This window comes from Kogia breviceps, chromosome 8, assembly GCF_026419965.1.
Source record: "Kogia breviceps isolate mKogBre1 chromosome 8, mKogBre1 haplotype 1, whole genome shotgun sequence".
Taxonomy (NCBI): domain Eukaryota; kingdom Metazoa; phylum Chordata; class Mammalia; order Artiodactyla; family Physeteridae; genus Kogia; species Kogia breviceps.
This window is the reverse complement of record NC_081317.1, coordinates 37,234,294-37,261,030: the sequence shown is the minus strand read 5'-3', so window position 1 is coordinate 37,261,030 and position 26,737 is coordinate 37,234,294. Positions and strand designations below refer to the sequence as shown.

The window sequence follows — 26,737 nt, the reverse complement described above, 5'->3', positions numbered from 1 at the left end:
CTGCTTCACCAGAGAGACTGGGAAAGGTAGGTTGGAGATGAACACAGCTCAGGCAGAAATCTGCGAAAGCACCTCAATGAGATCTTTGGGTTTTGTTGTCATCGGTTTGGGGTTCTGGCACAGAGGTCTCTCGTAAATGATGCAGCATTTTTCTTGAAAGAGGGGGAATTGCTGCCAAGATGAGAAGCAGAGAAACTGAAAAGTGAGCCCACACGTGCTGATGTAATGAGGGGACTGTTTGTGGGAGGCCCTACCCCACCCCAGGGAGACCTGCGTTCAGAATGGTCTGGGCACTCTCACTCCTTTCCCAGGCTCTCCCTTTAGGCTCGTCAGCAACACTGGTCACCTTCTGGCGCCTCCCCTTCTGTACTGAATCCTTTCTTCATGTAGCTTCTGGAGTCATCTGTTAAAAAAAAAAAATAGTGGCTGTTCCACTTATCCGTGGCTGTGGAACAAACACCCCAAAACTTGATAGCTTGAAACAACAATTTTTTATGAGCTCATGCTTCTGTGGGTTGTGTGAGTGTTCTTGCTTGGGGTCTCTCACATGGTAGCACTAAGATGTTGGCTGGGGCTTGAGCCATCTGAAGACTCACCTGGCTGGCCTTTTTTTTGGTTTTTTTTAATTTTTGAATTTTATTTTTTATACAGCAGGTTATTCTCAGTTATCGATTTTATACATATTAGTGCATACATGTCAATCCCAATCTCCCAATTCATCACACCACCACCACCCCTACACTTTCCCCCCTTGGTGTCTATACGTTTGTTCTCTACGTCTGTGTCTCTATTTCTGCCCTGCAAACCAGTTCATCTGTACCATTTTTCTAGGTTGCACATATATGCGTTAATATACGATATTTGTTTTTCTCTTTCTGACGTACTTCACTCTGTATGACAGTCTCTAGATCCATCCACGTCTCTACAAATGCTCCAATGTCGTTCCTTTCTATGGCTGAGTAATATTCCATTGTATATATGTACCACAACTTCTTTATCCATTCATCTGTTGATGGGCATTTAGGTTGCTTCCATGACCTGGCTATTGTAAATAGTGCGGCAATGAACACTGGGGTGCGTGTGTCTTTTTGAATTATGGTTTTCTCAGGTATAGGCCCAGTAGTGGGATTGCTGGGTCATATGGTAATTCTATTTTTAGTTTTTAAGGAACCTCCGTACTGTTCTCCATAGTGGCTGTATCAATTTACATTTCCACCAACATTGTAAGAAGGTTCCCTTTTCTCCACACCCTGTCCAGAATTTATGTTTGTAGATTTTTTGATGATGCCCATTCTAACTGGTGTGAGGTGATACCTCATTGTAGTTTTGATTTGCATTTCTCTAATAATTAGTGATGTTGAGCAGCTTTTCATGTGCTTCTTGGCCATCTGTATGTCTTCTTTGGAGAAATGTCTATTTAGGTCTTCTGCCCATTTCTGGATTGGGTTGTTTGTTTTTTTAATATTGAGCTGCATGAGCTGTTTGTATATTTTGGAGATTAATCCTTTGTTTGTTGATTCACTTGCAAATATTTTCTCCCATTCTGAGTGTTGTCTTTTCATCTCGTTTGTAGTTTACTTTGCTGTGCAAAAGCTTTTAAGCTTCATTAGGTCCCATTTGTTTATTTTTGTTTTCATTTCCTTTACTCTAGGAGGTGGTTCAAAAGAGATCTTGTTGTAATTTATGTCAAAGAGTGTTCTTCCCATGTTTTCGTCTAAGACTTTTATAGTGTCCAGTCTTACATTTAGGTCTCTAATCCATTTTGAGTTGATTTTCATGTATGGTGTTAGGGAGTGTTCTAATTTCATTCTTTTACATGTAGCTGTCCAGTTTTTGAAGCACCACTTATTGAAAAGACATTTTTCTCCATTGTATATTCTTGCCTCCTTTATCAAAGATAAGGTGCATGGGTAATCTCTGGGCTTTCTATCCTGGCCCACTGATGTGTATTTTTCTGTCAGTACCATACTGTCTTGATTACTGTAGCTTTGTAGTATAGTCTGAAATCAGGAGCCTGAATTCCTCCTGCTTCACTTTTCTTTCTCAAGATTACTTTGGCTATTCGGGGTCTTTTGTGTTTCCATATAAATCATGAATTTTTTTGTCCCAGTTCTCTGAAAAATGCTATTGGTAGTTTGATAAGGATTGCATTGAATCTGTAGATTGCTTTGGGTAGTATAGTCATTTTAAGAATGTCGATTCTTCCAATCCAAGAACATGGTATATCTCTCCATCTGTGATGTCATCTTTAATTTCTTTCATCAGTGTCTTATAGTTTTCTGCATACAGGTCTTTTGTCTCCCTAAGTAGGTTTATTCCTAGGTATTTTATTCCTTTTGTTGCAATGGTAAATGGGAGTGTTTCCTTAATTTCTCTTTCAGATTCTTCATCATTAGTATATAGGAATGCAAGAGATTTCTGTGCGTTAATTTTGTATCCTGCTGCTTTACCAAATTCATTGATTAGCTCTAGTGGTTTTCTGGTAGCATCTTTAGGATTCTCTACATATAGTATCATGTCATCTGCAAACAGTGACAGTTTTATTTCTTCTTTTCTGATTTGGATTCCTTTTATTTCCTTTTCTTGTCTGATTGCTATGTCTAAAACTCCCAAAACTATGTTGAATAACAGTGGTAAGAGTGGATCACCTTGTCTTGTTCTGATCTTAGGGTAAATGGTTTCAGTTTTTCACCATTGAGAATGGTGTTGGCTGTGGGTTTGTCACATATGGCCTTTATTATGTTGAGGTAAGTTTCCTCTATGCCTACTTTCTGGAGGGTTTTTATCATAAATGGGTGAATTTGTCAAAAGCTTTTTCTGCAACTATTGTCATGATCATATGGTTTTCATCCTTCAATTTGTTAATATGGTGTATCACATTGATTGATGTGCATATATTGAAGAATTCTTGCATCCCTGGGATAAACCCCACTTGATCATGGTGTATGAACCTTTTAATGTGCTGTTGGATTCTCTTTGCTAGTATTTTGTTGAGGGTTTTTGCATCTATGTTCATCAGAGATATTGGCCTGTAGTTTTCTTTTTTTGTGACATCTTTGTTTGGTTTTGGTATCACGGTGAAGGTGGCCTTGTAGAATGAGTTTGGGAATGTTCCTCCCTCTGCTATATTTTGGAAGAGTTTGAGAAGTATGGGTGTTAATTCTTCTCTAAATGCTTGATAGAATTCAGCTGTGAAGCCATCTGATCCTGGGCTTCTGTTTGTTGGAAGATTTTTAATCACAGTTTCAATTTCATTACTTGTGACTGGTCTGCTCATATTTTCTATTTCTTCCTGGTCAGTTTTGGAAGGGTATACCTTTCTAAGAATTTGTGCATTTCTTCCAGGTGTCCATTTTATTGGCATAGAGTTGCTTGTAGTAGTCTCTTAGGATGCTTTGTATTTCAGTGGTGTCTGTTGTAACTTCTCCTTTTCATTTCTAATTTTATTGATTTGAGTCCTCTCCCTCCTTTTCTTCATTTGTCTAGCTAATGGTTTATCAATTTTGTTTATCTTCTCGAAGAACCAGCTTTTAGTTTTATTGATCTTTGCTATTGTTTTCTTTATTTCTATTTCATGTATTTCTGCTCTGTTCTTTATGATTTCTTTCCTTCCTCTAACTTTGAGTTGCTTCTTTCTCTAGTTCCTTTACATGTAAGGTCAGATTGTTTATTTGAGATTTTTCTTGTTTCTTGAGGTAAGCTTGTATTGCTATAAACTTCCTTCTTAGAACTGCTTTTGCTGCATCCCATAGGTTTTGGATCATCGTGTTTTCGTTGTAACTGGGCTCTAGGTAATTTTTGATTTCTTCAATGATCTCTTCGTTACTTGGTAACATATTTTTAGCCTCCATGTGTTTGTGTTTTTTACCTTTTTTTTTGCTATAATTGATATCTAATCTCATAATGTTGTGGTCAGAAAAGATGCTTGATATGATTTCAATTTTCTTAAATTTACTGACGCTAGATTTGTGACCCAAGATGTGATCTATCCTGGAGAATGTTCTGTGTGCACTTGAGTAGAAAGTGTAATCTGCTGTTTTTGGATGGAACGTCCTATAAATATCAATTAGATCTATCTGCTGATTGTGTCATTTAAAACTTGTGTTTCCTTATTAATTCTCTGTTTGGATGATCTGTCCATTGCTATTAAGTGAGGTGTTAAAGTCCCCCACTATTTTTGTGTTACTGTCGATTTCCTCTTTTATAGCTCTTAGCAGTTGCCTTATGTATTGAGGTGCTCCTATGTTGGGTGCATAATATTTATAATTGTTATAACTTATTCTTGGATTGGTCACTTGATCATTAATTATGGAGTGTCCTTCCTTGTCTCTTGTAACATTCTGTATTTTAAAGTGTATTTTATCTGGTATGAGTATTGCTGCTCCAGCTTTCTTTTGATTTCCATTTGCATGGAATATCTTTTTCCACCCCCACACTTTCAGTCTGTATGTGTCCCTAGATCTGAAGTGGGTCTCTTGTAGACAGCATATATATGTGTCCAGATTTTGTATCCATTCAGCAAGCCTGTGTCTTTTGGTTAGGGCATTTAATCCACTCACGTTTAAGGTAATTATTGATATGTATGTTCCTATTATCATTTTCTTAATTGTTATGGGTTTGTTTTTGCAGGTCCTTTTCTTCTCTTGTGTTTCCCACTTAGAGAAGTTCCTTTAGCATTTGTTGTAGAGCTGGCTTGGTGGTGCTGAACTCTCTTAGCTTTTGCTTGTCTGTAAAGCTTTTGATTTCTCCATTGAATCTGAATGAGATCCTTGCCTGGTAGAGTAATCTTGGTTGTATGTTTTCCCCTTTCATCACTTTAAATACATCATGCCAGTCCTTGTGGCTTGTAGAGTGTCTGCTGAGAAATCAGCTGTTAACCTTATGGAAGTTCCTTTGTATGTTATTTGTTGTTTTTCCCTTGCTGCTTTCAATAATTTTTCTTTGTCTTTAATTGCTGTCAGTTTGACTACTATGTGTCTCAGCATGTTTCTCTTGTGTTTATCCTGCCTGGGACTCTCTGCACTGCCTGGACTTGGGTGGCTATTTCCTTTCCCATGTTAGGGAAGTTTTCTACTATATGTCTTCAAATATTTTCTTGGGTCCTTTCTCTCTCTCTTCTCCTTCTCAGACCCGTATAATGTGAATGTTGTTGCGTTTAATGTTGTCCCAGAGGTCTCTCAGGCTGTCTTCATTTCTTTTCATTCTTTTTTCTTTATTCTGGTCTGTAGCAGTGAATTCCATGATTCTGTCTTCCAGCTCACTTATCCATTCTTCTACCTTAGTTATTCTGCTGCTGATTGCTTCTAGTGTGTTTTTCATCTCAATTATTGTATTGTTCATCTCTGTTTGTTCTTTAATTCTTCTAGGTGTTTGTTCTTTAATTCTTTGTTAAACATTTCTTTCATCTTCTCTATCTTTGCCTCCATTGTTTTTCCGAGGTCCTGGATCATCTTCACTATCATTATTCTCAATTCTTTTTCTGGAAGGTTGCCCATCTCCACTTCATCTAGTTGTCTTTCTGGGGTTTTGTCTTGTTCCTTCATCTGGTACTTAGCCCTCTGCCTTTTTATCTTGTCTATCTCTCTGTGAATGTGGGGTTTTTTCTCACAGGCTGCAGGATTGTAGTTCTTCTTGCTTCTGATGTCTGTCCTCTGGTGGATGAGTCTATCTAAGAGCCTTGTGCAAGTTTTCTGATGGGAAGGACTGGTGGTGGGTACAGCTGGGTCTTTCTCTGGTGGGCAGAGCTCAGTAAAACTTTAATCTGCTCGTCTGCTGATGGGTGGGTCTGAGTTCCATCCCTGTTGGTTGTTTGGCCTGAGGCGACCCAACACTGTGGCCTATCCGGCTCTTTGGTGGGGCTAATGGCGGACTGTGGGAGGATTCACGCCAAGGAGTACTTCCCAGAACTTCTGCTACCAGTGTCCTTGTCCCCACAGTGAGCCACAGCCACCCCCGCCACCTCTGCAGGAGACCCTCCAACACTAGCAGGTAGGTCTGGTTCAGTCTCCTATGGGGGTCACTGCTCCTTCCCCTGGGTCCTGATGCACACACTACGTTGTGTGTGCCCTCCAAGATTGGAGTTTCTGTTTCCTCCAGTCCTGTCAAAGTCCTACAATCAAATCCCATTAGCCTTCATAGTCTGATTCTCTAGGAATTCCTCCTCCCGTTGCTGGGCCCCCAAATTGGGAAGCCTGACGTGGGGCTCAGAACCTTCACTCCAGTGGGTGGACTTCCATGGTATAAGTGTTCTTCAGTTATTGAGTCACCCACCCAGCGGTTATGGAATTTGATTTTATTGTGATTGTGCCCCTCCTACCATCTCATTGTGGCTTCTCCTTTGTCTTTGGATGTGGGGTATCTTTTTTGGTGAGTTCCAGTGTCTTCCTGTCGATGATTGTTCAGCAGTTAGTTGTGATTCCGGTGCTCTTGCCAGAGGGAGTGAGTGCACATCCTTCTACTCCGCCATCTTAAACCAATCTCCTGGCTGACCTTTTAAAGCTATTGTCCTCTCGGCTGGAGCTATTGACGGGAACGCATCCACATGGCCTCTCTACAGAGCTTGGGCTTCTCCCAGCATGGTGGCTGGGTTCCCAGAGGGAGCTCCGAAGAATGTGCATGCTGAGCAACCCAGGAAGAAACCCCAGAATCACCTCTGCCTCATTCTAGTGGTCAAGCAACGCTCAGATTCCAGGGGACCAGGATGATGGGAGAGGCAGGGCCACACTGCGGAGGAGCATGTGAGGTGGAAGATATGGCTGAGGCCATCTTTACAAAATGCAATCTGCTTCCCATCACCTACCCACAGGCTAAAACTTCAGCATACAAAGAAAGCCACAACGTCCTTTAGGAACGAAGGGGGGAAAATCAAATAGGTCCCACCCAAAATGAAAATAGCTTTGTTGAGTCCTAATGGGGAAAAAAAAAAAAAAATGTAGAGACTTAACACTCAGATTTCAAAGGTGTTGGAAAGAAAAATGCCAAGAAGAAATTAGGTGCTGCTTTTCAGCCTCTGAAATACTACCATCTTGGCTTCTTTGAGAAATCTGAAGCTGAGACAGCATGGTAATTTTCATTCTTTACATGTGCTTGATGTGCTGCACTCACATGAGTGGCCTCATTTCATGTTGCCATTGCCCTTGCACAGATGTGGAAACTGAGGCTTAGTGAGGTCCCTGCTTTCCCATGTTGTTGGCAGAGTTGGGGCTGGCATTGCTCCACTCTGGGCAGGGCCATGATTGTGAGGATCCCTCATACCTCCCCCATCACTCCTTCCTCCCTCAGAAATATTATGCAGGCTCTTTCATGCCTCCCTGCCTCCGGTCACGCTCTTCCTGCTCTTGGAAGCCGTCCCTCCAACACACACTTTCTTCCTCTCCTGGCTGGAGCCCAGCCTTCAGGACACAGCCTGGGCCTCCTGACCTCACCCTCTCCCCTGGAGTGGCCCCAAGTGGCTATGTCCTGTTCGTGGCCCTTTCCACATTATAGCGTTACATGCTTCTCCCTCCCTTATTCTATAAAGCCTATGGGGTTTGTATCCTCTGCCATAAATGTGAATTATTATCAAATGTTAACTCATCCTTGAAAAATCTTTTCTGTCACCTCACCTCTTATATAAGACCTGTAATTTCAGTATTCTAGCAGGATTTGAGTCATTGCCACTCTCAGAATGCAGCTCTTCAAGAAAAATAGATGACCCATAAACCAGCACCAAAGTTTTGCCATGGGCTTGATATATGAATTCAAAAGTAAAATTTATTTTGTGTTAATTAAAAACCTTTTTGCAAATCTTGGGAGGAGGGGAGAGATGGAACTGATCAGCTGTTTGATTTAATCCAGATATGTTTCCAGCATTAATGTGGGGAAGTCACAATCATAAATAGTTACCAAAAATAATTTTAACTGTCATATGCACTGGGTAGATACATATTTAAAATCAAAGAAAAAATTACACCCTGTTTTAGTCACTCTTTTTGAATCTGCACCCACCTTCCTTGGTGGGAGCTCATTCAAATGTTGTGTCTGGATCAAGGTCGATGATGAAACTGTCAGGCCATAGGGTAGGTACCAACCCGTAAGGTAGAAAAAATTGTCACTCCAGCCAGTTTGCTTTTCATTCTAAATGCAGCATTTTCTCTGACATTGTGTGTCCATCCAGTCTTTCCCCAAGTGAGAGCAAAACTGCCACAGAGAAATGAATTTGAAAACAAAACCTGGAGACTTCCCTGGTGGCGCAGTGGTTGAGAATCCACCTGCCAGTGCAGGGGACTCAGGTTCGATCCCTGGTCCGGGAAGGTCCCACATTCCACAGAGCAACTAAGCACTACAACTACTGAGCCTGTGCTCTAGGGCCCATGTGCCACAAATATGGAGCCCATGTGCTGCAGCTATTGAAGCCCATACGCCTAGAGCCTGTGCGCCACAAAAAGAGAAGCCACCGCAATAAGAAGCCTGCGCACCACAACAAAGGGTAGCACCCACTCTCACACAGCAAACGGAGACCCAACCCAGCCAAAATAAAATAAGATAAAATAAAATAAAATCCTGACTGGATTAAACAAAGTTCAACAGGTTTATTTATGTATGTGTGTATGTATGTTTTATTTTTGGCTGCATGGGGTCTTAGTTGTGGCATGTGGGATCTTCACTGTGGTATGCAGGATCTTTCATTGCAGCACGTGCGCTCTTCATTGCAGCACACGGGCTTCTCTCTAGTTGTGGCGTGAAGGTTTTCTCTCTCTAGTTGAGGTGCACTGGCTCAGTTGCCCTGCAGCATGTGGGATCTTAGTTCCCTGACCAGGGATCGTACCCGCGTCCCCTGCATTGGAAGGCTTTACCACTGGACCACTAGGGAAGTCCCACAATAAGTTTATTTTTAATGCACAGTTAAATATAAACAAATGATTCACCAACTGTGTGTGATCCTTGTGTGCTGACCTTGAGAATGAACCTTCTGTTGTTCTTCCTCATTGTTAGTATCGTGCTTCATAAGCACACATACAAACAGGGTTCTCTTTTTATTACAGAGCCCCTCTAAGCATGTTAAAGCCATGGTTTCAGGTAATTAAAACACTGTCTGAGTTTTCAATGGGGAGGAGGAGGCTGCATTGCCCAAACTTACTTAACCACAAGGTCCCTCTCTTTGCCTTGCCCTCACAAAACTCTTTCCTGAATGATGCTCCAGTCCTGTCTGTGACTTCACAGGAGTGGCTTGTATCTCAGACAAAATGGACACAAGCCCAGCACAGCAACTGTGCTCAGTGAATAGAGCTTTGGAGGCAAATGCACTTGGGTTTGAATTCATTTCTCAATTATGCAGCTTACTTGCTGAATGATTTGGGGCGATTTTTAAAATCTCTCTAAGGCTTGGTTTTCTCATTGATAGAAGAGACAGTGATAATGTGAATCTCATAGTTGTGGTTATTAATAATACGTGTAAAATGCCTTGCATAGCATCATGGATACAGTTCACTGAGTGACTACAAGGGTACTGTTTAAATTAGATATATTGGTAAATTAGACCAAAAAAACAGATTGGAAATTAGATTAGGTTGTTTTATATGAAGCTTTGCTCCTTTTAGCTAAAGTTTTTCTCTCTCTCTCTTTTTTTTTTGAGTTTATTTTTGTGTATGGTGTTAGGGAGTGTTCCAATTTCATTCTTTTACATGTAGCTGTCCAGTTTACCCAGCACCACTTATTGAAGAGACTGTCTTTTCTCCATTGTATATCCTTGCCTCCTTTGTCATAGATTAGTTGACCATAGGGGTGTGGGTTTTTCTCTGGGCATTCTATCCTGTTCCATTGATCTATATTTCTGTTTTTGTGCCAGTACCATACTGTCTTGATTACTGTAGCTTTGTAGTATAATCTGAAGTCAGGAGTCTGATTCCTCCAGCTCCATTTTTTCCCCTCAAGACTGCTTTGGCTACTCAGGGTATTTTGTGTCTCCATACAAATTTTAAGATTTTTTTGTTCTAGTTCTGAAAAAAATGCCATTGGTAATTTGATAGGGATTGCATTGAATCTGGATGGCTTTGGGTAGTGTAGTCATTTTCACAATATTGATTCTTCTAATCCAAGAACATGGTATATCTCTCCATCTGTTGGTATCATCTTTAATTTCTTTCATCAATGTCTTATAGTTTTCTGCATACAGGTCTTTTGTCTTCCTAAGTTGGTTTATTCCTAGGTATTTTATTCCTTTTGTTGCAATGGTAAATGGAAGTGTTTCCTTAATTTCTCTTTCAGATTTTTCATCATTAGTGTATAGGAATGCAAGAGATTTCTGTGCATTAATTTTGTATCCTGAAACTTTACCAAATTCATTGATTAGCTCTAGTGGTTTTCTGGTGGCATCTTTAGGATTCTCTATGTATAGTATCATGTCATCTGCAAACAGTGACAGTTTTACTTCTTCTTTTCCAATTTGTATTCCTTTTATTTCCTTTTCTTCCCTGACTGCTGTGGCTAGGACTTCCAAAACTATGTTGAATAATAGTAGTGAGAGTGGACATCCTTGTCTTGTTCCTGATCTTAGAGGAAATGCTTTCAGTTTTTCACCATTGAGAATGATGTTTGCTGTGGGTTTGTCATATATGGCCTTTATTATGTTGAAGTAGGTTCCCTCTATGCACACTTTCTGGAGAGTTTTTATCATAAATGGGTGTTGATTTTGTCAAAAGCTTTTACTGCCTCTATTGAGATGATCGCATGGTTTTTATTCTTCAATCTGTTAATATGATGTATCACACTGATTGATTTGTGTATATTGAAGAATCCTTGCATCCCTGGGATAAATCCCACTTGATCATGGTGTATGATCCTTTTAATGTGTTGTTGGATTCTCTTTGCTAGTATTTTGTTGAGGTTTTTTGCATCTATATTCATCAATGATATTGGTCTGTAGTTTTCTTTTTTTGTACTATCTTTGTTTGGTTTTCTTATCAGGGTGATGGTGGCCTCATAGAATGAGTTTGGGAGTTTTCCTTCCTCTGCAACTTTTTGGAAGAGTTTGAGAAGGCTGGGTGTTAGCTATTCTCTAAATGATTGATAGAATTCACCTGAGAAGCCATCTGGTCCTGGACTTTTGTTTTTGGACGATTTTTAATCACAGTTTCAATTTCTTTACTTTTGATTGGTCTCTTCATATTTTCTGTTTCTTCCTGGTTCAGTCTTGGAAGGTTATACCTTTCTAAAAATTTATCCATTTCTTTGGGGTTGTCCATTTTATTGCATTGAGTTGCTTGTAGTAGTCTCTTAGGATGCTTTGTATTTCTGCGGTGTCCGTTGTAACTTCTCCTTTTTCATTTCTAATTTTATTGATTTGAGTCCTTTCCCTCTTTTTCTTGATTTGTCTAGCTAATGGTTTATCAATTTTGTTTTCTTCTCACAGAACCAGCTTTTCGTTTTATTGATCTTTACTATTGTTTTCTTTGTTTCTATTTCATTTATTTCTGCTCTGATCTTTATGATTTCTTTCCTTCTACTAACTTTGGGTTTTGTTTGTTCTTCTTTCTCTAGTTCCTTTAGGTGTAAGTTTAGATTGTTTATTTGAGATGTTTGTTGTTTCTTGAGGTAGGCTTGTATTGCTATAAACTTCCCTCCTAGAACTGCTTTTGCTGCATCCCATAGGTTTTGGATCTTCGTGTTTTCATTGTCATTTGTCTATAGGTATTTTTTGATTTCCTCTTTGATTTCTACAGTGATCTCTTGATTATTTAGTAACATATTGTTTAGCCTCCATGTGTTTGTGTTTTTTACGTTTTTTTCCCTGTGATTGATTTCTAGTCTCATAGCGTTGTGATCAGAAAACATGCTTGATATGATTTCAATTTTCTTCAATTTACTGAGGCTTGATTTGTGACCTAAGATGAGATCTATCCTGGAGAATGTTCCATGTGCACTTGAGAAGAAAGTGTAATCTGCTGTTTTTGGATGGAATGTCCTATTAATATCAATTAAATCTAGCTGCTGATTGTGTCATTTAAAACTTGTGTTTCCTTAATAATTTTCTGTTTGGATGATCTGTCCATTGCTGTTAAGTGAGGTGTTAAAGTCCTCCACTATTTTTGTGTTACTGTCGATTTCCTCTTTCATAGCTCTTAACAGTTGCCTTATGTATTGAGGTGCTCCTATCTTTGGTGCATAATATTTATAATTGTTATAACTTATTCTTGGATTGGTCACTTGATCATTAATTATGGAGTGTCCTTCCTTGTCTCTTGTAACATTCTGTATTTTAAAGTATATTTTATCTGATATGAGTATTGCTACTCCAGCTTTCTTTTGATTTCCATTTGCATGGAATATCTTTTTCCATCCCCTCACTTTCAGTCTGTATGTGTCCCTAGGTCTTAAGTGGGTGTCTTATAGACAGCATATATATGTATCTTGTTTTTGTATCCATTCAGCAAGCCTGTGTCTTTTGGTTGGAGCATTTAATCCATTCACGTTTAAGGTAATTATTGATATGTATGTTCTATTACCATTTTCTTAATTGTTATGGGTTTGTTTTTGCAGGTCCTTTTCTTCTCTTGTGTTTCCCACTTAGAGAAGTTCCTTTAGCATTTGTTGTAGAGCTGGCTTGGTGGTGCTGAATTCTCTTAGCTTTTGCTTGTCTGTAAAGCTTTTGATTTCTCCATTGAATCTGAATGAGATCCTTGCTGGGTAGAGTAATCTCGGTTGTAGGTTCTTCCCTTTCATCACTTTAAGTATATCATGCCAGACCCTTCTGGCTTGTAGAGTGTCTGCTGAGAAATCAGCTGTTAACCTTATGGGAGTTCCCTTGTATGTTTTTGTCATTTTTCCCTTGCTGCTCTCGATAATTTTTCTTTGTCTTTAATTTTTGCCAATTTGATTGCTATGTGTCTCGGCATGTTCCTCCTTGGGTTTATCTTGCCTGGGACTCTTTGTGCTTCCCAGACCTGGGTGGCTATTTCCTTTCCCATGTTAGGGAAGTTTTCTACTATATGTCTTCAAATATTTTCTTGGGTCCTTCCTCTCTCTCTTCTCCTTCTGGGACCCCTATAATGCAAACGTTGTTGTGCTTAATGTTGTCCCAGAGGTCTCTTAGGCTGTCTTCATTTCTTTTCATTCTGTTTTCTTTATTCTGTTCCATGTCACTGAATTCCACAATTCTGTCCTCCAGGTCACTTATCCGTTCTTCTGCCTCAGTTATTCTGCTATTGATTCCTTCTAGTGTATTTTTCATTTCAGGTATTGTATTGTTCATCTCTGTTTGTTTGTTCTTTAATTCTTCTAGATTTTTGTTAAACACTTCTTGCATCTTCTCAATCTTTGCCTCCGTTCTTTTTCCAAGTTCCTGGATTATCTTCACTATCATTATTCTGAATTCTTTTTCTGGAATATTGCCTATCTCCATTTCATTTCGTTGTTTTTCTGGGGTTTTATCTTGTTCCTTCATCTGATACATAGCCCTCTGCCTTTCCACCTTGCCTATATTTCTGTGAATGTGGTTTTTGTTCCACAGGCTGCAGGATTATAGTTTTTCTTGCTTCTGTTGTCTGCCCTCTAAGTTTTTCTCTTTTTAATAAAATTTGTGATTATATATAAAACACATTTTTTTAAATAGGTAATTCTTTAATGCAGGGGTGGGTCTCCTTTTTATACTCATCTGACCAGTAGAGGTTAATAAATGTTTATTACATTGAAGTGAAAGTTTTCATTTTAAAATGAGTGTGGCTGTCTGTACCTAGTGCAGCAAACTGTCAGTTATTAAATGACGGAATGTTAGAGTTTTTTATAATGACCCACAGTTAATTCTCATTGTGGTATGTTCTATAAATTCACCACAAACACTGAATTAATGGATACTGAACCATTGGTTCTGGAGGATATACAGGGTTAGGTACCAGTGAGCCTCTGGTCACATTTGCATCAACAGATCAATGCATAACCTTGTTTGATGTGTGTTTCTGTTTAAAGACACCTTATTTAATATATATTGTTGATTCGCTAACATTGAACTCACAGCCAACACCGCTTATCTAGCACACGTTTTCTCTGTAAGGTGCACCATAGTGTCCGTGCTTCTGGACAGCACTTCAATGCCATGCTTAGGGGCCATTTTAAATAGCGAAATCACAAACAAAAATCACAAAATGCAATTTTTTAAAAAGCCCAAAACAAACAACAAAACAAAACAAAAAACCATGGCACTAAACAGACTATAAAGTGGACACTGTTTACAGTGTGAGAGCTGAAAAAGGAAGGCAGAGTGTGGCCTTGACTGAGCTCAGCTGGGAACGTGTGCATCTGGCTATACAAATCCACAAATGACCACAAAAGTACTGTGAGTATTGATTTTTTAGGTTAAAAATAAATTTTAGGGAGTAAGTGAATTCACAAATATGGATGCCACAAAAAATGAGGATAACCTGTACTCTGTTTCGTCAAGTTTAAATGATAACATACAGTGAGTTTTTGTTTTCTAGTCAGGGAGGTACATTCCCCATCCATGGAACCATCACCACAGCCTGTGTGGGCATCGTTCACTGAGGAGACTCGTGTGTTTGTCACGGGAGGGGGGCTGGAGCGACAAGCAGGCCCCCAAGTGGGCAGCAGTGGTGGCCTGGCTTCTCTGTGTGTGCTTACTCTCCTCCTGCCCAGAGCTCACCCTGGAAGCTGGATCAGGATGTTGCTCTGGGAGCCCACAGTTTAAAAGCCCTTGCCACAAAAATCCCAAGCAAATTGTCTTTTCAATTGGTTGGTGGGGGTGCGGTTGGAGAAGAGGACTTTCCCCCAACGTGGCCAAATCCAGGGTGGAATGTGAGCGCAAGGGAGACGGGGGCCAGGCACCCAGGCAGGGAAGAATGGCAGCAGCAGTTAAACAACAGCCCAACTGCTATTAGGCCTCGCAAAGCAAATCACTGTGTTAGAGAAGAATGTCTTCTCCGAGGAGTCTGTCCTCAGCCTGCTGGTCGCCTGAGGAGGTGGCCCTGTGGAAATGCCCGACGAGCATCACCGAGTCACACCAAGCCCCGTGGGCCTTGCATGTGGCTCAGCTGGGACTCCATCCTCATCCCAGGCGCTGAGTGCAGCCAGCTTCAGGGAGCAGGTGTCCTGAGCAGCTCCTCTCCCTCGGGGTGGGGCAGTGAGAAGATGGGAGATGGGAGGCTGTGTTGGAAGGCTGGAGCCAGCCTCCAGATTTAGCAGCAGTTTTACATACTTTAACAGAGTATCACCCTGCTGTGTGTGTGTTTTGTGTTGCTTTTCCTTTTAGGGCTCTCTTCCCCCAGGCAGTCCTGAGAGGTGACATTTTGGGGGTAATACTGCAGCGCTTTGAGATTTGAGCAACTGTGAGCTAATGACAATAACTCCAGTTTGGGGGACTTCCCTGGTAGCACAGTGGTTAAGAATCCGTCTGCCAATGCAGGGGACACGGGTTCGAGCCCTGGTCCGGGAAGATCCCACATGCCGCGGAGCAACTAAGCCTGTGGGCCATAACTGCTGAGCCGGCGCTCTAGAGCCTGCGAGCCACAACTGCTGGGCCCGGATGCCTAGAGCCCGTGCTCCACAACAGGAGAAGCCACTGCAAGGAGAAGCCTGCACACGTCAATGAAGAGTAGCCCCCTCTCGCCGCAACTAGAGAAAGCCTGCGCACAGCAATGAAGACCCAAAGCAGCCATAATTAAATAATTTTTTTAAAAGATTAGCTTAAAAAAAAAAAAGAATGTCCAAAACTTAAAAAAAAAAAAAAAAAGGTCAGCATGGAACATTTGGTAGTGAAAACACATTCAGGATAGTCTTTGAGTTTAGGCTTGCATTCAGCTCTTTGCTTTTGTTTTTTAAAGCAGTGTGATTCAAACCACTGAGTTTGCCTTGAGTCTGCCTTTACAGCCCCCGAGACAAGTGACTGTGACTGCAAGATATGGGCAAGGCCCAGCTCCTGGAAGCATGGGTTGCTATGGGTTGGGGGTCCTGGGCTGGCCTGGGGCCCCTGGAGAGCACTCAGTGGGGACATGGTACTGTCTTTGAGAGGAGAGGGGATACAAGCACCACTTCACTGGCCTCTGTAAAGCAGTAACTAACTTTGTTTTGTATTCAGGCTGTTTTTCCTCTCTCCTCCCTAAGCCCCACCTCTGCTGCTCACCTCCCACCCCCCACCAGAGAGAAAGCCCAGTTCTTCACTCCCCAAAGAAATCAGGAAATGGTTGTAATAAAGTCATAACAGATCCCATGACTCTTTAAGGTTGTGAGTTTACGGGCAATAGGTGCTAGTGTTCCGATGTGATTTATTCTTCAGCTTCTCTGCTATCCTGCTGCAGGGGGGAAGATGGTATTAATAAGCTGTCATGCAAAAAAAATTGACACTGCTATAAAAATAATCCTTCATTATGTATTTTTTCTTCACTGGCCTCCCGCTGCCAAAGTAAATGAGTAACGTTTTAAAGTATCGATTCTTTAACATCAAAATATTAACCTTAATTTGATTTTTCTATCTCCCTTTTGTCTTCATGTGAGGAGAATAAAGCTAGCTAGAAATAGCTGTGATAATTCTCCACATAGCAGTTCCCCAGAAGGTGCCAAGAAATATACAGATCCTGTGATGGGTGGATGGGCCCTGGGCACTAGGGTGTTAAGGAGGAAGTGAAGGTGCCACCATTGACACAGGAAGCATCCTTCCATTGTGTTTCACTTACTTTCAGGGTAGCCTACTTGCTTCTCAAGATTTCAGCTGCTTACATAGTCACTTTACTATTTTGTGTCAAGCTCTGTTATCATATTCTTTTATATGTGGATAGGAGACTCTGGTTGCTTGCTGTCGAATTTAGGATGCGTTCCTCTGTAAGAAATAAAAAAAAACCCAAATCAAACTGGTTTTAGTGATAAAGGGAATTTTATTGGCTTATGTTGCTGAAAAATCTAAAGGCAGATAACTTCAGGCTAAGGTTGATCCAGCCACTCCACAGCGTTACTGCAGTGTTACTGGTTTCTTTCCTTTTACCAGCTTTGCCTCTGCTTTAGATCAAGAGTGGTCACAAGATGACTGGCAGCAGCTTTTGGGGGTCAAAGTGTCTCAGAAAAAATCTTTGTCTCACATTCTCCAAAAGGTCTTACTTAGATCATGTGACTTATCAGTCCCTGAAGTGTGAATAAAATATACACAGGCAGACTCAGACATCGCAGGTTCAGTTCCAGACCATGGCAATGCAGCAAATATTACAATAAAGTGAGTCACAGGCATTTTTTGGTTTCCCAATGCATATAAAAGTTATGTTTGGGCTTCCCTGGTGGCACAGTGGTTGAGAGTCCTCCTGCCGATGCAGGGGATGCGGGTTCGTGCCCCGGTCCGGGAAGATCCCACATGCCGCGGAGCTACTGGGCCCGTGAGCCATGGCCGCTGGGCCTGCGTGTCTGGAGCCTGTGCTCCGCAACGGGAGAGGCCACAACAGTGAGAGGCCCGCGTACTACCAAAAAAAAAAAAAAAAAAAAAAGAAAAAAGTTATGTTTATACTATACTGTAGTCTGCTAGGTGTGCAATAGCATTTTATCTAAAACAAAACAATGTAGATTACCTTAGCTAAAAAATAAGTTATTGCCAAAAAATGGTAACAATCATCTGAGCCTTCAGCGAGTTGTAATCTTTTTCCAGGGGTAACATCAAAGGTCACTGATCACAGATGACTATAACAAATATAACAATAATCAAAAAGTTTGAAATATGGCAAGAATTACCAAAATGTGACGCAGACACAAAGTGAGCAAATGCTGTTGGAAAAATGGAGCCAACAGACTTGCTCGATACTGGGTTGCCAGAAACCTTCAAATTGTAAAGATATCTATGAAGCACAATAAAGCAAAGCACAATACTATGAGGTATACCTGTATTGTTTGTTTTTGTTTTGAGTGTTTCAATTGACAAATATTGGTGCTAGAAATATGTCATTGAAGGCAGGGCCCTATATGTTTTTCTGTTGGTCCCAATCCCTTGCTTTCCTAGACATACAGGATAAGAACAAGGAAATGAGGTCAGACAGGAGGGAGCTCCTTCCTGTGGTCCCTGAATCTGAAATGGTGGAGAAGGAGGAGAGCAGAGAAACGGGGGCATATTACCAATTAATAAAATTTAATTCAAGAAATTTTTTTTTTTTTTTTTTTTTTTTTTTTTTAGACACTGTGGGCTGGACACATCTGGGAGAGACACAATTTGGCGGGGGGATAGGAGTTTATTAATTAATTAATTAATTTTTGCTGTGTTGGGTCTTAGTTTCTGTGCGAGGGCTTTCTCTAGTTGCGGCAAGCGGGGGCCACTCTTCATCGCGGTGCGCGGGCCTCTCACTATCACGGCCTCTCTTGTTGCGGAGCAGAGGCTCCAGACGCGCGGGCTCAGTAGTTGTGGCTCACGGGCCTAGTTGCTCAGTGGCATGTGGGATCCTCCCAGACCAGGGCTCGAACCTGTGTCCCCTGCATTAGCAGGCAGATTCTCAACCGCTGGGCCACCAGGGAAGCCCAAGAAAATAAATTTTTGTTCTTTGCAACAATGTTCGTAAAGAGACAGGCTTAATGGAGCTGAAATATGGAAGAAATTTCTCTGTTGAATTTGTTAATTTCCCACAATTTGGACTTTCCTATTTGTAATCCTGTTGTCCTCCCCACCCCACCGCCACCCCCCCACCGCCACCCCCCCCCACCACCAGTATGGGGCCACATCCTTGCCCAAACCTGGGTTTTAGCGAACAATAAAGAATGTATAAATGACCTGGGACCTCTTCTGCCTTCTCTCTTCAGTGGGCAGTTTGCAGTCGTGAAGAAATGCCGTGAGAAAAGCACTGGTCTACAGTATGCCGCCAAATTCATCAAGAAAAGGAGGACCAAATCCAGCCGGCGGGGCGTGAGCCGTGAGGATATCGAGAGGGAGGTCAGCATCCTGAAGGAGATCCAGCACCCCAACGTCATCACCCTGCACGAGGTTTATGAGAACAAGACGGACGTCATCCTGATCCTGGAACTGTGAGTGCTGTGGCTGGGCGGGGAGGAGGGTGGGCTGCAGGCTCCCCGGCAGCTGGACAGCGCAGTGACCAGCCCCGGAGCCTCGTCAGGGATTGACTTGGCTTTGCCAAGTTCGAGAACTGCAGCGGGTGGTGCGCTGTGAGGCTGGCTGCAGTTATCTGGAGTAATTCTGCAGCAGCTTCCATTGATGGGGTCCCACTTGATTTGCAAGCGGGTCCACAATCTTGGGGTTCTTCCTCGTTTGTCATGAGGTTGTCTGTGTTTTGAGTTTCATGTTCAGCTTTAGGCGTATCTTCTTCTCTCCTGTCATGCTGTTCCTCTGCCTTCCCTCTGTTTTCCTACTTCTCTTTTTCTCTTTCTTTCTCTATTCTCTTCCCTCTGTCTTATCACACCCCATTTTTAACTGTTGGAACTGTCCACACTCATATGAAAGGATAAAATTGAACCAGAATCACTCAGGGGTGATTTTAGGACTTTTTTTAAGCATTTTGCTGATTTTCTCAGGCACACCCTGCCCATCGGATGTTATTGTGGGAAACTGTAGCGTGATGTTCTGTTACGCGTACCCCTGTCCCTGGCCCTCTGCCTGAGGGCCCCACTCCTGGTGATGAGTCCAGCCACATGGGCTGGCAGGAGAGGAGAGGAAGTCATCCAAGAACACGCAACGGGAAGTGTCTCTGGGCTGTTTGGATGGAGGACACACATTAGTACCCTGAGGGCAGAGAGAGGGATGGATGGAGCAATCCTGGGTGGTTCTTAGTGAACCACCCATTTCCTGGAGCCTCGAATTAAGATGTGTCCTTCTGCCAGCCCAGCAGCTCCCCCTTATGTGCAGATCTCTTAGAGCTAAAAGGTGATTTTTGAGACCAGGGGACATGGAAGTGAAGGTAGGTATACAGAGGGAGCCTAGCCTTGGGGGCACCGCACTATGGGGACCTGCTCTTTGTAATTACAAGGGCCTGGGATGCCCACTGCCTCTTGTCTCACCATTGGGATCTGGGCACATTCCTTTCTGCGTCTGAGCAACAACCTTCTTAACTATAAATTGGGGTCAATAATACCTACCTCAAAAAGGTTTTGAGGAGATAAATGAGATGAGAACGTAAACATGTCTGGCTCATGGATGTGTTTAATACATGTTTCTGGGAAGTTCTCAACCTCTGCACTAGTGACATATTGGGCTGCATAATCCTTTGTTCAGGGGGCCATCCTGTGTGTTGTAGGATGTTTAGCAACATCTCTGGCTTCTACCCACCAGATAGCATCCTCTTCCCTAGCTGTCACAACTAAAAATGCCTCCAGACACTTCCACATGGGGGGGCAGATTCTTTTCTCCCCCTACCTGCCTCCGCATTCCCCCACCCCCTCCTTGAGAACCACTGCTTTAAAGGAAGAGCAGGGTTTTAAGGGCACAGAGGATTAAGGGGCCTGCTCAGGGTTCAGCAGAGAAAAGACAGGAATCAGAGTGTAATCCTTGCTATGGCTTTATATAGTGACTTGGAAACCAGACAGAACCAAGATCAAAATCCAGGGCAAATCCTTTACCATCTATCTCTAAGCCTAAATTTCCTCCCTTAAGGCTGTTGTCAGAGACCATGAACGCAAAGTTCCTGGGAAAGAAATTATGTAGATCACAACTGTTTTGCGTTTTCAGAGAATTACCAGATCATGCGTAGTAAGTCAAGAATATAATTTGCTCCCTTTGTATATCAGAATGTACAAATGATGCCGGGGAGTTACTGCCACCTGCGTGTGTATATTCTGCATTCAGCTTCTGTTGACTGACTCCCAGTTCATAGGTATTTTCCACTAGGTGCATTTATCCTGTGCATAAAATGGATAACATACAGGTTTTTTTCACCACTTGAGTTAAATTTTTAAAAAATTATATAGTAAATTTGATGTTGGGGGAGGGTTGTGTAATTCTATGAAAGTTGACACATGTATAGATTTGTGTAACCACCACCCAAATCAGGATTCAGAATAGTCGCATTGCCCCAAAAACTCCCTTGTACTCTTCCCTTCTAGTCACACCCACCTTCTTCCCTCTACCCTCTGGCAATCACTGAGCCAGTCTCTATCACTGTAGTTTTATCTTTTCAAAAATTATATAAGTAGGATTATAAAGTATTCAATCTTTTGAGACCAACTTCTTTCACTCAACATAATGCTTTTGAGATTTGTGCATGAGTTGTTTCCTCCTTTTTATTGCTGAATAGTATTCCATTGTGTGGTGTTTATCTATTCACCCATTGAAGGACATTTGGGTTGTTTCTAATATTTGGTGATCATGCATACAGCTACCATAAACAGTCACGTACAGACTTGTGTGTGAACATAAGTTTTTGGGGTAAATACCACTGAGTGGGTTTGCTGGGTCATATGGTAAGTGTACATCTAACTCTACAAGCAGTTGCCAAACTGCATTCTCAAGTGGCTTCACCATTTTACAGCCCTTCCAGCAATGAATGAGTGTTCCAGTTGCTCCATCAGCCAGCCCTTTGTATTGTCAATATTTGTTTCTAATTGTAGCCATTCTATTAGGTGGATAGTGGCACACAGCTTTCATAGTTCATTATGTGGAGAACTTGAATACAAGTTGAGTAAGCTCACAAAGAACAGCTGTTAGGTGGAAGGAACAGGAGGAGTCTTAGAAGATGGCCCCTTCCCCACAGGGTCAGATGCATGTTTGTCTTCCCTGGGTATTTGCTCCTTACAGATTCCAGCATTCCCTGTGAGCTGATTGTCCTAGCCTTTTCACCCTCCAGGCATGTGGGGAGTAGTGATGGTTACTTTTATATGTCAATTGACTGTGCCACAGAGTGTCCCAACATTTGGTTAAACATTATTCTGGGTTGTGTCTTGAGGGTGTTTCTGGATAAGGTTAACATTTGAATCATAGACTGAGTAAAGCAGATTGACCTCCCCAATGGGGGGGTGGGCCTCATCTAATCAGTTGAGGTCCCAAATGGAACATAAAAGTTCACCTTACCCTGAATAAAAGGGAATTCCTCCTACCTGTCCCTTCAAGCAGGGACATTGGCTTTTTCCTGTCTTCAGACTGAAACTGATACATTGGCCCCCCTGGGTCACCAGCTGGGTTCAGTGGACTCCCCTTGCAGGTCTTGGGACTTGTCAGCCTCCATGATTGCATGAGCTAGTTTCTTAAAATAAATCTCTTTCTCTCTTTATATCTGTACATCCTTTTGGTTCTGTTTCTCTGGAGAACCCTGACTAATACAGTGGTACCAAAGGCTAAGGAGGGAAAGTGCACCCTTGTTTTCACATCACAAGTCTGTCCCATTTTATATCTATATTTGCTTTGCCATGAAGAGGTGTTTTAATTTTTAATAGACTATTCAAAATATTAGGTCTGCCCAGGAGAAAGAGTCATCTTTGCCTTTGAGAAAATTATTGTTGTTGTAAATTCTAACAGCTTTAAAGGAAGATTTAGTCATCAGTGACATATTCCATCTCTTCTTTGCTTTCTTAAGAATGCTGGGATACAGTGGTGGTTAAGGAGAGAATAAAATGTAAAAATTTGTCAGAAAATAGCCCTATGACCTAACAGTGGCCCCTTGTCTGTATCCTCTGGTTCAGTAATCTTTAGGTGGTTATATTTTTTTGATTTATTGATTTGGGATGAACTCCGTGGCAATAGAGCTTCCTTCAGGCTTACTAATGAAGCTTGCTCCCTTGTTGAAACTTCCCTCATTGAAGCCTGTTTCCACGTGGATGTGTGAATTCTCACTCCCACATCTGGCCCTGTCCTTACTACTGAGACAGAGACCCTAAACCGCCACTCCATGCACTATTTCATGAGCTGCCCACAATGATCTGGGTGAGATACAGAAATGATCTTTTCGTCCTTTGTACAGAAGCTACTTGGTGTCTGTGTTAAAGGCACGGTTGTCAAATCCTACTCCAGGATTTGACTTAAAATTTCTGTAAGCCCTGAAAGTAGTTTTTAAGAATGATATTTCCCCCACATGCTTCTCTGGAAAAGAATCTTTCCACACCTTATCTGCTATTGCAGCTCAGCAGAGCATATACACAAAGGAGGCAAACCTGATGTCTCAAAATCACAATTCCATGTCCTCCACATCCCATTGTTCCATAATGAAGTCATACAAAAATCTCTTTGTTCTGTTACAGCTCACCTGTGCAAGCCACTACAAAACTTTGATCTTCAGTGCTTCAGTCATTTTATAACTTGCCCTGTTAACTGGTGAAAAGTGAAGCCAAACGAAGTCAGTGCTAATCAGAGACACTGGCTTCTAGAATTCTGTTCCTAAACTTGCTGCTCAGAAACAGCTAAGTATTTCAAGCTGTGGATAATTTAGGTTCCCTCTGCCCAGACATGGGTCAAACCCAAATGCCTTTAGGGGCTGGACAGATGATGTAAGTGAGTGGGGTTGGTCTACACAAAGCCTCAGAATCAGGGAGGCATCAGGGAATGGTGGGGACTGTGGCTAACTGAACCCTCAGCCACTCTTCAGTTGATTGTTGCCATGTGGGATTTTGGATCCTGTGTTGCCAGATCCTGCAATCATTTTCAAGAAAAGTCTGGTATCCAGGTTTTTAATTTTGGCAGTTAGTTCATAGTATTCATGAGCAGACAAAATAAAACCTTCCTGAAGGTCACATGTGGCCTTCACAGAACTCCAGATTCTAGCCTGTTTTATGTAAGCAATAAGTATTAGCAGCATGTGATAAATACAGTCAGAGACAGCCCCAAAAGGGTAGCAATTCTATTGGAAGGGGAAGATACACACTTAGCATTACAAAATGATTTTTTTAATGTCCAGTATGGTTTAACAGTGGTTCTCAAACTTTAGCATGCTTCAGAATCTCCTGAAGGCTTGTTAAAATACACATTATTTGGCTGCACTTCCAGAGTTTCTGAATCAGTATGTCTAGGGTAAGGGCCAAGAATTTACATTTTAAACAAATTCCCAGATGATGCCAATGCTGCTGGTCTAGGGTTCACCTTTTGAGAAGCTGTAGTAGGTTGAATTGTGTCTCCCCCAAAATGATATGTTGAAGTCCCAACTCCCTTTATCACAAAATGTCCCCTTATTTGGCAATAGGGTCATTGCAGACATCATTAGTTAAGATGAGGTCATACTGGAGTAGAACGGGCTCCTTATCCCATGTGACCTTATAAGAAGAAGGCAGTGTAGAGACAGAGACCTGGGGAGAAGGCCATGTGGAGATGGAGGATTGAAGTGATGCAATAGTAGCATCTACAAGCTACTAGGAGAGAGGCCTGGAACAGATTCCCATTGGAGCCCTCCGAAGGACCCACAGCCCACACCTTGCTTTCAGACTTCTGGCCTCCAGAACTGTGAGACAATGAATTTCTGTTGTTTTAAGCCACCCATTATGTGGTACTTTGTTACAGGAGCCTTAGCACACTAATACAGAAGCACTAGAATAGAAAACTACCCGTGACCGGACTGCGAGCCCACTCATGTGTTAACCAAAAATTCTATAAGCCAGTTAACAACAAAATAAAACACCTAGTCACGGTAGTTCCATCAGGCAACCAAGAAACAGTGGGATGCGTGACTCTTCCTCCCTGCAGGAAGCTTAGGCGGAGGAGGGCTGGAGTGGAGTAGGTGATTCTGGGTCTACCTTAAGTCAGGAATGGACATCACCCTGTCATGGCCTGCTTCAAGAGGGTCACCTGAGCTTTGGATGACCTGTCTGAAAGGTTACCCTGTTAAGATTTATAAAGTAAAAATCCTAGAACTGCCATGTAAACTTGGCATAGTGGATTGTTCCAAAGAAATCAAGCCAGTTTGGGTCTCCAACCTTAAATTTTCCCCTTTATTTGTTCTGCTTGGAATTTAAAGCAGGTTTTTTTTTTTTTTTTTTTGTCTTAAAACAGGTCTTTAAGTTAGAGTAATCTTCTCTCTCTCTCTCTCTCTCTCTCTCTCTCTCTCTCTCTCTCTCATAGGAAATTCAGTTTAATTAGTGCAGTATGCAGTGGTTGTAGCCAGGTGCAGGACATGGAATTAATACACTCTTTATTTATTTAATAAGGTAAATTTTATTACTTTTTCTACTGTAGTAGAAAATACATAACATAAAATTGACCATCTTAACCATTTTTAAATATACAGTTCAGTAGTGTAACATATTCACCTGTGCAAAAGATCTCCCAGAACTTGTTCATCTTGCAAAATGGAAACTCTATACCAATGGAAGAACAACTCTCCTTTTCAGCTCTCTTTTTGACTTTGTCTAAGTTAATCATTTCTGGAATTCAGTTTGTTCACTGCAAACAACTGCTGAGTTGTATTCAGATATTTGTGTAATATTAGATCACTTTATGCAGGATCATTGTTAAGTTGGCTCACTCTCGTAACCAAACGGAGATGCAGACTCATAAGTATATAAATATGATTGTTTCATTGTACATCAGCACAGTGGATGTAGGTGGATAGGTTCATGCTTCACTGACAGCAAATCCAGAATTGCAAGGGCCTTTCAAGAAGAAAATGCAGTGATTAAAGTGATGGTTTCAGGGTATCTTAAAAGTGGCAAAGTTGTACTAAGCTGAACGCAGTTGTAGGGACATAAGTGATGCTGGTAAATGAGGCGTATCTGACGCCAGGGGCCTTTCAGTCCCCCACTCCCATTCTCTACTGCTCTCCTGGTCCTCACAAGACACAAAAACACATTAAGATTGCTTAAATGCTTTCCTTCCTTCCTTTCTTTCTCCCTCTCTTTCTTTCTTTCTTTCTTTCCTTCCTTCCTTCCTTTTTTTTTCTTTTTGCTGCTACATTTGTTCTCTCTTCTCTGAGCTCCAGCCAGCTCTTTGGACTTTTTGAACTTTTGTTTTTATTCACAAAGGTAATTTCAAGAACTGTTCTGGGTTACACTTGGCTTCTGGATCCTCAGATATCTACTATTGGGCAAGAACAGAGAACTGAAATGCATTTGGCAACAGTCTCAATCTTTCACAAGAGAATTAAATTTGTGTAGAATAGGTTATTTTCCACTCAGGCATTCTCTTGAGAAATAAAACCCTGTATGTATGTCTTCCCCCATGCTCTTATTTCTTGCTAGTTCGTTTGAAAGTGTTTTCTTAGTGTTTATTAAATGGGCATTTTTATTCACTTAAATGGATTATTTGATTTCCAGATGGTCTTAGAAAAATTGGGACAGTGAAAATCATAAAAACAAACCACATGTAGTATCTGTGAGCTCATAGATGTGCAGTTTTTATCATATATTCCTAATTTTAATATCCAGCTTGATTTACTCTGTGCTGTATACATAAGTTATAGATAGTATTTGAAATCTTTGCTTATCTCCAAGAAAGGTGTATAATCGTTAAGGTTTGGTAAACTGGGGTAACACTGCTGCCTGCCAGCCTCAGAGACTTCCATAGCTGCAGTGATGGGCTATTAATCCCTCCTCAGGGACCATAGATTCTACTTTATGATGCTCTGGGATACTCCAAATCCCTGGGAACTGTTCACATTTCCTCTTGGAAACTCACAGCCATGTCACAGATCTCATTATTCTTCCTGTCTTGGTTAACCACTCTCCTAATCAACACTGCAAGAGCATGCAACAGGGCTTCCCTGGTGGCACAGTGGTTGAGAGTCCGCCTGCCGATGCAGGGGACATGGGTTCACGCCCCGGTCCGGGAAGATCCCACATGCCACAGAGAGGCTGGGCCCGTGAGCCATGGCCGCTGAGCCTGCGCGTCTGGAGCCTGTGCTCCGCAACGGGAGAGGCCGCAACAGTGAGA

The 26,737-nt window shown here is 41.7% G+C and overlaps 1 protein-coding gene across 7 annotated transcripts in view; it reads left to right on the top strand.

The window, feature by feature from the left end:
- The window catches only part of DAPK1 (death associated protein kinase 1), a 212,519-nt gene that overhangs the window by 88,315 nt on the left and 97,467 nt on the right, over positions 1–26,737 (top strand). For all 7 annotated transcript variants that reach the window (XM_067041208.1, XM_067041210.1, XM_067041211.1 and 4 more), the window contains exon 3: positions 18,748–18,969. In XM_067041208.1, coding sequence (XP_066897309.1) covers positions 18,748–18,969 — 222 coding nt within the window. The remainder of the gene's footprint in view (positions 1–18,747; positions 18,970–26,737) is intronic.